The sequence below is a fragment of the Oryx dammah genome, unplaced genomic scaffold (genome assembly GCF_014754425.2).
Source record: "Oryx dammah isolate SB20612 unplaced genomic scaffold, SCBI_Odam_1.1 HiC_scaffold_6, whole genome shotgun sequence".
NCBI classification, from domain to species: Eukaryota; Metazoa; Chordata; class Mammalia; order Artiodactyla; family Bovidae; genus Oryx; species Oryx dammah.
In genome coordinates this window covers 19,741,523-19,756,835 of record NW_024070190.1, presented here as the reverse complement: position 1 = coordinate 19,756,835, position 15,313 = coordinate 19,741,523, and the positions used below count along the sequence as shown (strand labels likewise).

The 15,313-nt window shown below is 41.7% G+C and overlaps 1 protein-coding gene across 1 annotated transcript in view; it reads right to left on the bottom strand.

Annotated features, from left to right (window-relative positions):
• Window positions 1-15,313, bottom strand: part of GRID1 (glutamate ionotropic receptor delta type subunit 1) — a 679,937-nt gene that overhangs the window by 106,145 nt on the left and 558,479 nt on the right. The window contains exons 9-12 of the mRNA XM_040242178.1: window positions 14,525-14,626; window positions 12,952-13,149; window positions 9,435-9,759; window positions 8,118-8,256 (exon numbers count right to left, since the gene is read on the bottom strand). Of these exons, the coding sequence (XP_040098112.1) occupies window positions 8,118-8,256; window positions 9,435-9,759; window positions 12,952-13,149; window positions 14,525-14,626 (764 nt within the window). The remainder of the gene's footprint in view (window positions 1-8,117; window positions 8,257-9,434; window positions 9,760-12,951; window positions 13,150-14,524; window positions 14,627-15,313) is intronic.

Genomic DNA, 15,313 nt, shown 5'->3' with positions numbered 1-15,313 from the left:
TCATGTCATCAGAAAACAGACAGTGGAACTTCTCAAGTCTGTGAAAGTGTCAGTGGTCCAGTGATGTCCAACTCTTTGTAACCCCAAGGATTGTGGCCCACCAGGTTCCTCTGTCCATGGGATTCTCCAGACAGGAATACTGGAGTGGGTTGCATTCCCTTCTCTAGGGGATCTTTCCGACCGAGGGATCGAACCCAGGTCTTCTGCATTGCAGGCAGATTCTTTACTGTCTGAGCCACCAGGGAAGACCCTTCTCAAGTCTATACAACTTCATTTCTTTTATTGCTTGTTGGTCACACAACAGCCTGAAATATTGTTAGGGAAAAGGCATCACTAAATCTGTTGCTAGTAGTCAGTTCTCTGTTTGTGCCTGTTATCAGGGTATGGACATTTCTTTTTATATATTTATTCATTAATCATGAATGGGAATTTAATTTTGCCAGATTATTTTCTGTATCATTTGAGGTGATAACATGTGATTTTTGTCCTTGATTTTTTTTTAATGTGGTGAATCACATTAATTGGTTCTCAAATACTGAACCAAGTTATATCCCAAGGATAAAACTACACTGGAATATGATGTATTATCCTGTTCATACATTTGTAGATTCAATGTGCTACCATTTTGGTGAGGATGTTTACATCTAAGTTCATAGGGGATACTGGGCAGTGATTTTCTTTTCTTGTAATATCTTTTTTGGCTTTTGGTATCAGAATTATATCAGTTTTGTTAAGTGAATTAAAAAACATTTTCTCCTCTATCTTCTGAAAGAGTTCACAATTAGTGTTATTTAATTGAGTGTTGGCTACAACTCACCAGCGATGCCATCTGGGCCTGGAATTTCATTTGTAGTGAGGCTTACAAATCTAATATCTTTAATAGATTTATCAATATTCATATTTTCTTTTTAAAATCAATTTTCATAAACTGTTTTTAAACAAATGTATCCATTTCATTAAGCTGTTAAATTTATTGGGGCCAAGGTGTTCATAATATCATCTTATCATTCACTTAATGTTTAAAAGATCCATGGTGAAATCCCACTTTCAATCCTGATATTAATACTTTCAGGTTTCTCTAATTTTTCTTGAATAGTCTTCCTCGAGGTTTATTAACTTTATTAAACTTATCCAAAAACCAAATCAAATTAAGACTTTGCTAATTTTCTATGTTGTTAAACACATTCTATGTCTTTCTTTAAAGTGGCTTTGAGTTTAGCCTGTTATTTTTTAAATCTTTTTTGAGAGGGAAACTAAGAATCTCAAATTTAAGCATTTTTTTGTTCCTTATTAGGCATTCAAGGCTATAAACATTCCTTTAAGCATTGTTTTACCTGCATTCCACACATTTTGATATGTTTTATTTTCATTATCACTTACTTAGAAGTATGTTTTTACATTTATTTTATGATTTTCTTCTTTGACCCATAGGTTTAGAATTATGCTATTTAAATTTCATTGGGAATTTTCTAATTTTTTTATTGATTTCTATTTTACCTTAATTATAGTGCTAGAACATACTTCGTCAGATTTTGAAATGGACTGCGACTGAGATTTAACTCTATGGCCCAATGAATGCTGCATCTTGGTGAATATATACTTGAAAAAGATGTGTGTTCTGCAGCTGTTGGGTATGCTGCTGCTGCTGCTAAGTTGCTTCAGTCGTGTCCGACTCTGTACGACCCCATAGATGGCAGCCCACCAGGTTCCCCCATCCCTGGGATTCCCCAGGCAAGAACACTGGAGTGGGTTGCCATTTCCTTCTCCAATGCATGAAAGTGAAAAGTGAAAGTGAAGTCGCTCAGTCGTGTCTCACTCAGCGACCCCATAGATGGCAGCCCATCAGGCTCCCCCGACCATGGGGTTTTCCAGACGAGAGCACTGAGTGGGGTGCCATTGCCTTCTCCGACTGTTGGGTATAGTGTTCTCTAAATGTCAATTATGTCACGTGGGTTGACAGCATTATTTAGATCTTCCATAACCTTATTAGGGTTTCCCTGGTGGCACAGATGGTCTAAAGAATCTGCCTTCAACGGGGGAGACCTGGCTTTGCTCCCTGGGTTGGGAAGATCCTCTGGAGGAGGGCATGGCACCATGCTCCAGCTCCCGTATTCTTGCCTGGAGGATCCCCATGGACATAGGAGCCTGGCAGGCTACAGTCCATAGGGGTGACAACTGACTAACACAACAACCGACGGACGTGACTGACGGACTAAGCACAGCATAGCATACAGCCTTAGAAGGTTTCTTTTTTTTTTTTGCTTATTTGCTCTGTCAATTTCTAAGAGAATAAAATTAAAATTTGGACTATATTAGATGTTTCTATCTGTCCTATTATATTTATCATTTTAAAAAATCATTTTGTATAATAATAGAGCTTCGGATCTGATACAATGATTCAGAAATATAAAACAAATAACTACAAAAGTTAGGAGATATTCGAACAGCATTACCTCAGAAAAAGCTACTAACTCTGTATCATTCTAATGTGGACATCTACAGTCATCTGGGGTGAAATGTGAAGACGGACCAGTGATCCAGCAAAGGGGGGAGAATTATCAAATTTTATATCATAAACTTGGATGTTTGTTATATGGTGTAAACATATTTGGAATTGTTCTTTTATCACTATGTAATCCCCTATAATACTGTAAGGCAAAAAGTCTAATTTGTCTAATATTGAGATGGTCTCTTATACTTACAATCTGCATGGTATATCTTTTCCTTCTTTCTCAATCTACCTGTTCAGTTCAGTGCAGTTCAGTCACTCAGTCGTGTCTGACTCTTTGAGACCCCATGAACCGCAGCACACCAGGCCTTCCTGTCCATCACCAACTCCCAGAGTGTATTCAAACTCACGTCCATTGAGTTGGTGATGCCATATAACCATCTCATCCTTTGTCATCCCCTTCTCCTCCTGCCCTCAATCTTTCCCAACATCAGGGTCTTTTTAAATAAGTCAGCACTTTGCATCAGTTGGCCAAAGTATTGGAGTTTCAGCTTCAACATCAGTCCTTCCAATGAACACCCAGGACAGATCTCCTTTAGTATGGACTGGTTGGACCTCCTTGAATCCAGGGGACTCTCAGGAGTCTTCTCCAACACCGCAATTCAAAAGCATCAGTTCTTCAGGGCTCAATTTTCTTTATAGTCCACCTCTCACATCCATACATAACTACTGGAAAAACAATAGCCTTGACTAAATGGACCTTTGTTGACAAAGTAATGTCTCTGCTTTTGAATATGCTGTCTAGGTTGGTCATAACTTTCCATCCAAGGAGTAAGCGTCTTTTAATTTCATGGCTGCAATCACCATCTGCAGTGATTTTGGAGCCCCCAAAAATAAAGTCAGCCACTGTTTCCACTGTTTCCCCATCTATTTCCCATGAAGTGATAGGACTGGATGCCATGATCTTAGTTTTCTGAATGCTGAGCTTTAAGCCAACTTTTCACTCTCCTCTTTCCCTTTCATCAAGAGGCTCTTTAGGTCCTCTTCACTGTCTGCCATAAGGGTGGTGTCATCTGCATATCTGAGGTTATTGATATTTCTCCCAGAAATCTTGATTCCAGCTTGTGCTTCATCCAGCCCAGCGTTTCTCATGATGTACTCTGCATATAAGTTAAATAAGCAGGGTGACAATATATAGCCTTGACGTACTCCTTTTCCTATTTGAACTAGTCTGTTGTTCCATGTCCAGTTCTAACTGTTGCTTCCTGACCTGCATACAGATTTCTCAAGAGGCAGGTCAGGTGGTCTGGTATTCCCATCTCTTTCAGAATTTTCCATAGTTTATTATGATCCACACAGTCAAAAGCTTTGGCATAGTCAATAAAGCAGAAATAGATGTTTTTCTAGAACTCTTTTGCTTTTTTGATGATCCAGCAGATGTTGGTAATTCGATTTCTGGTTCCTCTGCCTTTTCTAAAACCAGCTTGAACATCTGGAAGTTCACCGTTCACATATTGCTGAAGCCTGGCTTGGAGAATTTTGAGCATTACTTTACTAGCATGTGAGATGAGTGCAATTGTGTGGTAGTGTGAGCATTCTTTGGCATTGCCTTTCTTTGGGATTGGAATGAAAGCTGACCTTTTCCAGTCCTGTGGCCACTGCTGAGTTTTCCAAATCTGTTGGCATATTGAGTGCAGCACTTTCACAGCATCATCTTTCAGGATTTGAAATAGCTCAACTGGAATTCTATCACCTCCACTAGCTTTGTTCATAGTGATGTTTCCTAAGGCCCACTTGACTTTACATTCCAGGATGTCTGGCTCTAGGTGAGTGATCACACCATCGTGATTATCTGGGTCATGAAGATCTTCTTTGTATAGTTCTTCTGTGTATTCTTGCCACCTCTTCTTAATATCTTCTGCTTCTGTTAGGTCCATACCATTTCTGTCCTTTATCAAGCCCATCTTTGCATGAAATGTTCCCTTGGTATCTCTGATTTTCTTGAAGAGATCTCTAGTCTTTCCCATTCTGTTGTTTTCCTCTAATTCTTTGCATTGATTGCTGAGGAAGGCTTTATCTCTCTTTGCTATTCTTTGGAACTCTGCATTCAAATGGGTATATCTTTCCTTTTCTCCTTTGCTTTTCACTTCTCTTCTTCTCACAGCTATTTGTAAGGCTTCCTCAGACAGCCATTTTGCTTTTTTGCATTTCTTCTCCATGGGGATGGTCTTGATCCCTGTCTCCTATACTATGTCATGAACCTCCGTCCATAGTTCATCAGGCAATCTGTCTATCAGATCTAGGCCCTTAAATCTATTTCTCACTTCCACTGTGTAGTCATAAGGCATTTGATTTAGGTCATACCTGAATGGTCTAGTGGTTTCCCCCACTTTCTTCTATTTAAGTCTGAACTTGGCAATCTACCTGTGTTTATGTTAAAAATGCTGTAAACAGCAGATGTTTCCAGTTTATAGCTGTTAATGATAGGAAGTCTAGTCAGATACCTGTAACTTTTGGCACGTGGAGTAAGTCTCATATTCTTTTTCTTGAGTACCCTTAATATGAGCCACCTTTTTCAGTCTGTGGTACCCTGAAGGCAGGAACTGATGGATAGCTCTATTAAAATGCATTTGTTGGTTGCAGCCAATCGCTTCAGGCTATGAGGATTTCACAGATCAATTTTTTTCTAATTGTTGGCAGAGCTGTCCAAACTTTAATGTGAATAAAAATCACTTAGAGACCTACTTAGATACAAATTCTGGTTCGTGAGATCTGAGGTAAGGACTGGGTGTCTTATGCCAGCAATATTGGTCTGGGTACCACACAGTGAATAGCATGGATGTGTAGGTCTTGCTATCTCCCCAGGAGTCAACCAGGTCTTCTATGCCACAGGATACTAACTTGTATGATTTGATGGTGAAAAGTGAATATGTTAAAGTGTGAAGCTGGCATATGTAATAAAGTAGAGGACAGTGGGACCAGAGGCAATCTGAAGAGTGTTACCATCACCAAAGTCATTCAAAGTTAAATATTCAGCATACTAAGCTGCCAAAACCCCCAACAAGCTTGCAAAGTAAATTCAGGTCACATCCAACTATTTATGATTCCTGCTCAATATCTTACTCCACAAATGAATTTTAAAAATGGAAACTTCACATCCAAATTTACAAAACAGAAAATGACAAAACTTTCAGAAAAACAAACAAAATATCCAAGATTATATTCAGGGTCTAGGACCTGGCAGAGTTAGACTTAACACCAAAAGCATGATTCACGAAAGAATAAATTTATAAATTGAACCTCATAAAAATAAAAAACTTTTCTTTGTGAAAGACTTTGTTAAGAAGTTGAAAAACAAACTTCAGAGCAAGAAGAAATATTTGCAAACCATACATCTGGCAAGGAACCAGTATCTAAAGTATATAAAGAACTTTCAAAATTCAAGATTAATAAACAATCCAGTTAGAAAATGGGCAAAATACATAAAGATATATTTCATCAAAGAAAAGATAGCAATAAGCACATGAAAAGGTATTCACTATAATTAGTCATTACGGAAGCAAAAAGCCACAAGGCACTATCACATCATGACCACCAGAAGGTAAAGTAGAAATATACTGATACACTGCTGCTGCTGCTGAGGCGCTTCAGGCGTGTCCGACTCTGCGCGACCCCAGAGACGGCAACCCACCAGGATCCCCCGTCCCTGGGATTCTCCAGGCCAGACCACTGGAGTGGGCTGCCATTTCCTTCTCCAGTGCATGAAGGTGAAAAGTGAAAGGGAAGTCGCTCAGTCATGTCTGACTCAGCGACCCCATGGACTGCAGCCTACCAGGCTCCTCCATCCATGGGATCTTCCAGCAAGAGTTCTGGAGTGGGGTGCCATTGCCTTCTCCGATACTGATACACTAAATACTGGCAAAGATGCAAAGAAACTGGATCATTCCTACATCCATAGTAGTAATTTAAAGTGATAGTTACTCTTGAAAGCAGTTTGATCATTTTTTTATAAAACTCAACATGCTATTACCACGAGATACAGCAATTGCATTCTTGGATATGTATTACCTATTAATGAAAATGCATGTTCACACAAAAACTTTCACACAAATGCATAGTGGCTTTATTCATAATTGCCCCAAACTGGAAAAAACCTAGATATCCTTCAGTTGGGGGACTGTTAAATAAATTGTGTTACATTGGATTCTACCGAGCAACAAAAAGCAATGAACTATTAATATACGCAACAATTCGAAAGAATCTCCAGAGAATTATACTGAAAGAAAAAGCTAATCCTAAAAGTGTGATTCTATTTATATAATACATGTTTGAAATGACAAATTTCAGAGATAGACAGCACATTAGTGTCTGCTAGGTGTTAAGAAGTGCGAAGGAGGTGGGTGTGGTTATAAAAGAACAACACAAGGAATTCTTGTAGAAACAAAACTATTATACTTAGTATCTTTACTGTGATGGTGGATACACAAATCCACATATACAATAAGACTGTATAGAATCAAATGCATACACACACACACACACACACACACACACAGAAATCCGTACAAACATGAGAGGAGAAATTTGAATAGAATCAGTCAATTGTATCAGTGTTCATATCCTGGTTTTGCAAAATGCTACCATTGGGTGAAACTGGCTAAAAGATATTCTGAGATCTCTCTGCAGCATTACTTATAATTGCAAGTGAATCTATAATTATCTCAATAAAAATGTCAATTAAAATTAAAACTAGACCATATCATTCTGAATTTTTAATCCTAATCAAGGAAGCTTTCCTCTTTCAAATAGGCACTTGGGAGCTACAGAAGCTGGTTGAGTATAGATGACTTGACTAGGGTCGTGGATCAAAAGAACTGATAAAATGACAGTAAGTATGATGAATTAAAGGAGAAATTACCAAAGGCAGGGACACAGAAAAGCATAATCAGGGATAAAGAAAGAGGTGATACTGAGGTTGATATTGCACCCAAAGAAGTGTAGACTAAATCTGTGCCACTGGTCAGTTCAGCAACCACATAGCCAGCGGACGTTCACTTTATCCAAGTTCTTTTGTAATTCACACAGTATGTGAGAATCTGATTATAAAGCAAAGGCATTTCTGAGTTATTTCACTATGTTGAACTAATTCTTTTATGCCCTATTTTTAACATTTTGGTTAAAATGAAACATTTTTAGTTCTTGGTTTCAATAATTTTACAATTTTATAACTGTAAGTGAAATACAGTTTCTAATCACTACAATAACTGGCATGTTTTTAAAAATACTTTTTAGATGTTTGAAGATCGGAGAATTGGAGAAATATATTAGATTTGTGGTTTTAATGAAATGTTTATAAAATTTTGATTAAATGAGTTTGTAATCAATATTGAAATGCCTAAGGACATTTCATTTGCTGATTTTTAATTTTTTGACTTATTAGTTACAGGTAGAATTTAAATGTTCAAAGAAATACTAGTCAGTGAATTTATCCATGTATTTAATTGCACGTAAAATAAAATACAACAGGAGTGAAGTTCCTCACGCATTAAAGATCACTACCATCAAATTGCAGATCCGGAGGAGCCCTTCTCTGCCTCCATGACACCAGGCCACCACGGCCAGGTTTGCATTCTCTCTATAGCCTTCTGGAAGGAGGAATGGACCTTACCTTATGGGGTTGTCCATCCGAGACACTGTGAGGAAGGCAGCGAGATTGGCCGTGTAGGAGGAGCACACGATGAGAGTGAAGAGCCACCAGCTGCCCATCACGATTCTCATGGCCATGGAGTTCACGGAGGATTCTCCACCTGCAGGAGACAGGCAAAGGGGATCGGTCCGGGGTTTCTGCTCTCACTCCTATCCCCAGAAATTCTCTGCTCTGCAGCCAGGCATAGGGAACCTCCCCTGGTGATGAGCTGAGGATCAAGAAAGTGACTGCCATCTGGTTAGGGTGGACTCTGATAGTTCTGGAAATAAAATCCTAGGACCACCAACCTCAGAAAGGGGTGGAGGATCACAAAATACAGTAACGCTAGGCTTGGCATTTTTAGTGATAGGATGTTTCTGAAAACACCAACAGTAGAGTTCTGAATATCAAACTCTTCCCCTTAGAAGGTTCTCCTCACTGTGTCGAGAATTTCCAGGGTTGCAACCCTACGTAAGGTCCCTATCCGTTTTAAATTCACATGAAACAGTCTCAGGAATTCTGTAAATGTAAAATTACCTCCTACCTAGAGGGTTCTCTAGCTGTCTTTTAAGCCTCAGAAATGAGATGCACCATATCACTTTTATTAACTTTTGGCCCTCACTAGATGACTTTTTGCTATGATTTTCAGAAATCATTGTATATGACTTATAGTCCAAAGCTGCCTCTTTGAGGTCAATCGCTCCTCCTCGGTGTCTCAGGCAGTAGCAGAAGAAAGCTGCTTGCTGACTATTATTATATAACCTCTCGAGCAGATAATACCTATCTTGCTATAGTGCAGATAAGTCCAGGACTCACATTAGGAACTTTGCAATTTTGTTGTTTCCCATCAAAACTGTAACTCCCCAACTGCTATCGAGATTTCTCTGAGATAGGAGACTGAATCTCAAGAATGGCTGGAGTATTGCTTAGATGACTGCAGAACAATTGTGATTTTTTAGCCCATGAAGACTTCACATTTAAGCAAGATAGTTTCATTTGACAACCCCGTCTGCATAACAATCAATCTAATGTGGGAGGGGAGGAAAGTGCAAAGCAGAACTAGAAGTTAATTTTATCTAAAGAGGAAAATCAGGACTCGAAGTTCTTTCTTTTTTTTAATCATTTCCTTTACTTTCTATCTGATAATACTTGGCGTACAGCATGATATTAGGACCATCTTAGAAGTTAAATAAAATTGCATTTTAAATGACTTCGGGAACATGAATCTAGAATGTCGTCAGTAGACAAGTCCCTCCAGGATCTTGGGGTTACTCCAGCATGGAGAAACTGGGAAGGTACCTTGCTGTACGAAGGCTCCATAGACAATCCAGATGGCACTGTGCAAGGTGGCGGAAGCAGATGGCCGGGGCTGGGCTGCACTCTGAGCCCTCACGGCCTGAATCCGGTTCAACACGAATATCAGCACACCAACCACGGGGATGGCTGCCGCAATGCAAGCCCACACGGCAAAATCAAACGGAGCAAAGAGGGAGAAGATGCTGATTTTCTCCTCGGGCTTCTTGATGAGGATCCCCACCGAGTAGTCCAGGTACCGCTTGCTGAAGTCCACAACGCTCTCCCTCTCCGGGGTGATGGTGATGGCGGAGATGGCCAGATCTGCTCTCTGCAAGGCAAACCCATCTGGTCAGAAGGCAGTCCTCAGATTGCTGCTGGGTTCTACCTTCGCCCAAGGCCTGTCCACTGCCCTTTGGGTTGTTCAGAGGAAAAGGCTTCGAGTGTTGACGCCTCATGACTTTGAACATTGTAAGGAAAATCCAGCATCAGGATTTTCTGCCATTACTACCTTACCTTACACATGTCTCCCCCAAACCCTAAAAACTCTTGGAAACCACTTCTGGAGGAAAGAGTCTATCACCATTTTCATTTCTGTGTCAACTGTAGTTTTCTTCAATTTCTTAATGATTCCCTTAGTGAACTATCTCTTTCCTTTTACTGGTATTTCCATCTTACTGCCCACCCTTCTCCCCACCCTGTCTTCTATCTTCTGGACTTGTCTTCATCCTTCCTATACTTCAAGACCACAGGGACACTCCATTATTCCATCAAACCTCTCCAAACTCCATCAGCCCACACAGATATATCTCTTCTCTAAAATACTTTTGAAGTTATATGGAGAGTGTACAACTACCTTGAATCTCATTAGCGTATCAGTCCTAAGTTGCTTTATATGCAGGCTCTATGCCAGAGTAGCATATTCCAAGAAAAAAGGGATCATCTTCCTTCTCCCACTTCCCTTAACTCATGGCTTCTCAGACATACGGTTGATTCTTCCTGTAGTAAAGCCATGCAGTGAGGGGGCCCCAGGACTTCCTCTGCTGTGACCTCGAAAGTACCTCCCAAGATTTTTGCTTAAACTAGATTGTGAGGTTAAAGCTGCCAAGACTGGTGGAGACTAAGATCCTTACGCCTGAGTTGATGCTGGCATAAGAGCATTAAAATTGTACAGTGATCATCTCTATCTTGGCTCTCTAAGTAGGAGGCCTGTCAGAACTAGGTTTATTTTAGAATGACCAGTTGTGACAGCTTATCCAAACTACATATTCAAACTGGGGAAAACTACATAGGAGAACTTTATCAGGTCCAATATGCAGGCTGGAGGGGCAGATATACTGATGGCCAAACTGAAATCTAACATACCTAGAATAAAGAGAAAAACTGCTGGAGGCAACCAGGTCAGCTCTCACACTTGCCACATGTACATTTCTCGTTCTTGCTTCTCTTCTCAGAAACCCAAGATCCAGGGACGTTGTTTTGTTTGTTTGTTTGTTCTGTTTATGCTAGGAGAATATTTAAGGACTGAGAAGGAAATCTAGGGGATCGGGATAGGTTAACAACATAGGATGGAGGGAAACTAACTTATGAAACCAGGTCCAGAGAAGGCGCAAGGGAGGTGACTGGTGACCCCAGTGAGGGGTGAGCTGTAATAGGAGGAAAAACACTCCCTGCTCTGAAACTGGAGGTGAGAGTGCATGTCTGCAGATGTGATCTTTATAGGGAGTTGAAGTAGACTCTCATGTTCAGATGTCTTCATTTCTTTCCTTAATAGAGGAACACTTCTTTTTGCTAGTTTAAGACAGGAGATTATTAGGTTGCTTGAGGAGAAAGATAAAATTTTGCAACAGTTGCTAAGGAATGTTGCTAAGGGACCCAATAAAGGCCATGTTAAGGAACTGGGGCTGTCCTGAAGGCCCAACTGAGGTGGAAGGCCACACATTGTTTATGCATCTATCTGGACAAACTTGTGGTTTTCTCCTCTAATTGCATACAGCAACCTGGATGTCAGAGTCAGAAGGTAGGTAACAGAACCAAGTCAAGGTTTCAAGGTAACAAGAAATCAAAAATAACTTAGGAGAATCACAAAAGATGAAGGGAACAGGGGTTTATCTGGACAACCACAGAGGCATGCCAGGCGGGAAAGGATGCCATACCAGAGAGGCACAGAAATCTTAGAGAAGAATGAACCTCAAATACACGTACCAAGTGAAAAGGGTCAGAGACAAAAGCCTGGTGTGGTATGACTGCTTTTATAGTACATATTTGCAAAGGCAAATCTATTGACAGGGAAAGTAGATTAAGGTTTGCCTAGGGCTGGGTTGGAATGGGATTAATTATAAATGAGTATGATGAATCTCATTGGGGTGATGGAAGTATTGCAAAATTAGACATGGTAATGGTTGCACAGCTCACTAAATTTCCTAGAAATCATGAATGATACATCTGAAATGGGTACAGATTATATATAAATTATTACACAATAAAGTTGTTAAGGGTTCGGCTTTCGTTTTTACCTCCTTTTTTTATACTAAGTTGATTTAATGAGCAATTTCTTGTCATTAACAGGATTAGAATGCACGCTACTGGAAAAAAATGACAGCCTAGGAGAAACTGGCGAGAACACAGGTATTCTGTCTGCCTTTATGGGTTTATAAAGAAAAGGACTTGTGTTTTAAGATAAAATGCCAGAGTCAGAAGGATGACAGGGTATAGTCATGGAGTGGGACAGTGACAGCAACATGTAAGATGCTAACAGGATGCATGGGGACAGGTACTCCAAGGCCACTGGAGATGAACGGTCAAAGCACCAGAAGCCCAGGGTTATCTGTGGGGATGTCAGAAATGTCCAGACTGACAGTGAGGGAGGGCTTGAGCAGATCCACCAATCAATGTAAACGGCTGTCAGTAAATAACCTAGAGGCCACAGGATGGCAGGGAAAGGAGGGGGACACAGTGGATTGGCCTCATGCCATGGGGACCCAGGTTCTACAGGAAAGAGGAAGAGTAGAGATCTGAAATTGATCTGAGGCCCTGGGGAATGTGATTTCACTTATCCATAGCCATGCAGACACAGCTAGACACTCATTCACACACATACATGCATGCGGACACACACAAGACGCACCGCCCAGTTCCGTGAGCCATGAAGAAGAGAAGAAGCATGCACCCATCTTCCCCATCCCTGTCCCCATGAGAACTGGGCGCCTATTGCAGCTCAAATGTGGGGGTGGATTTCATGAGGGGTGGAATATAGAACAGGCACAATGGGTGTTTCAAAGGAAGGATAGCAATGGACACAGAAGGAAAACCCAGAGTGCCTGGGAATTGGAAAATAAAAGTAAGAATGATACAGCAGGGAGGAGGGTGGAGGTGGAGGAAGAGGTCCTTATCGTGTGGAGAAGGGTGACTGTGATCTGTCTAGCTGGTCCTGAGGTTCCAGCTTCATAATGGGCCCAATTAAGACATCACCCCAGAGGCAGACTAGGGGGCCCCTCCCCATGGATCTGCTTTTGGGACCTACCTTGCTGATGAGCTCCCCGATCATCCCGTTCCAGGAGGTGTTATGGAGCTGGTGACCGTACCTGCCATCGGGGGCCTGGTAAATCTCGTATTTGAAGCCCAGAGCCTTGGCCAGTGCATCCAGGACATCGATGGAGAACCCTTTGTAGCGCTTGGGCTGTCCAAGAATGTTCTCAGCCACCATCACAAAAGGTTCTTCCTGAGGACAACAGAATGAACGTCCTTCAACTAAATCACTGGTTCGTTAACACACATCTTCCCAGGGTCTTATTGGAGAGACCAATCTGATGAACCATAATTTCAGAATGTTTGTGGACACACGCCCTGTATTTGCCCAATTTAGGCCTGGAGTCTGAACCTCTCCGACCTTTTCTAAAGTGGTCTATGGACACTCAGGATACAGTGCACAGGAAAATCCCTCCAACCAGCATATTGAAGGAGGAACAGATTTATCTGTCCTCTGTCATTTCAGACTCAGCCCAGCATCCCATTCTCCTAGGATAACATGGCTTGTTTTCATGCCTTCATTTGTGACATTCAGGACTCTGCCCCTTGGAAATGCAGTACTTCTTTAGGACACACATAAGAAATGTGAATACCTCTCATCTGGGATAATAAACGACAACCGAGCTCTGTGAACCGGGTTGAGAGAAGACTATTACATCTATCAGACTGGACTAGAAAAATGGATGCCAAGTCACAAGACAAGGTCATACCACACGGCAGATTAAACCTCACTGTCCAAAAGTCCAAAGGCAGGCCATGGGCACATGAACACATTTGCGCTGTGTCTCATGCGCACCTGTAGGGCAGCTGGTCATCTGGAAAACACCTCAGCCTTCCCACCATAACCCTGTGAAACTGAAAAAGAAGGGGCCTTATGGCAACAGCCCCAGAGACCTCATTTCATTAATTTAATTTGGGGGGGATAAGGTACAATGCTTATTCATGGTGTGCATATGGGGGCTGCAGGAATGTCAGTGCCTGTCTTCCCAGCTAATAAGAGATAAATCTAAAATGTCTCCTCCAGTTCTAAAAAGTTGAAGAAAGAAATGGGAAGGAAGATGCTTTTAAGATAACTGAAAGATGTCAAAGTCTGTGGTTCCAGGACAACCATGCAGAGAAATTGCAATCAATGGTCTTCATTGTAAACTTTGTGTCATGTGGGCTTATCAACGGTGCTGGATTCTAGAAGGATGTCTTCCCAACATCTTTCTGGGGACTCTAGCTGGCAGCAAAAATCTCCTAAGGACAACCAGTAGGTTAAGATCTTACATTCAAAAACAAGTAGAGCTATTATCCCCGCTCTGAGGTTCAGCTCTGGTTCTGGATGAGTGGTCCTTCTCTAGAGCAGCCCAGGGACCTGCCATGGAGGGTCTCAGAGGCCCTGGAGCAGAATCTCCAATCTTACTCTTCCTTCACTAGTCACAGAATTCTTTGAGTGAAAAGCCTATGAAAGCTGAAGCCACTACTTAAGATCCCCTTGTCTCCAAACTCAGCATTTAGCCAAACAGAGCAAAGCCCCTGACTCCAAGCCTGAATGACAGACCACCCCCATGTGCCCAGAATCCTACCAAGACAGTCACCACTTTGAGAGTCAGTCCTTGGAGGCGGCTGCCCATGGGCCTTTCCTGCAGGCTGCCATTCAGGCCCTTCTCCGAGTCCCACGTCGCCAGCTGTGAAGGAAAAAGGGAATGTGAGGGGCAGATGGGCACCTGTGCAGACATTAGGAATCAACTGCTGAAGTGGGCTCCTGAGTCAGACAGCTACGTAGACAGCAGCCCTAGAAGTCTCCCGGAGACCCAGAGCCATCTCACAACCTTAGAAAGAATAAAGGTGTGACAGATAGAGCTCCACCTCCTCCATCAGCTCACCTGCATCTTGAAGACTTAACACATGCTTGAAATGAAATCAATTTGTAGGAACTTGTTTACGGAATAAACGTTTATGTCCAATTTTATTCTGACCACCCACTGAGGCCATATCATCGTGCCTCCCACAAAGCGCCCTCTTTCTTTAATGCTCCTTTGACTTGCCCAGGCCAGTGGTCCTTGAGATCAGTTGCTTCACCAGAGCAAGATGAAGTTTAACAGTGAAGCAAGTCACAAAGACCCAGGTTTAAAGCTTGTGTTGCACCCGATGCCAACTGCAATTAGGACCAAGAGCTCACTGTCTTACTGCAAACTTTGTAATTTTCCCTGATAGGTAGATAGAAGTCAAGAATACACGTGCCTTAGGTCCGCCACATCCTCCCAAGCCTGCAGGATCTACCAGATACATCCCATCTCTGTCAGGTACCTTAAGATGGTCAAGGAGATGCTATCCTGGCTCAGAAACACCTGCAGACACAGATGCCCTAGAGA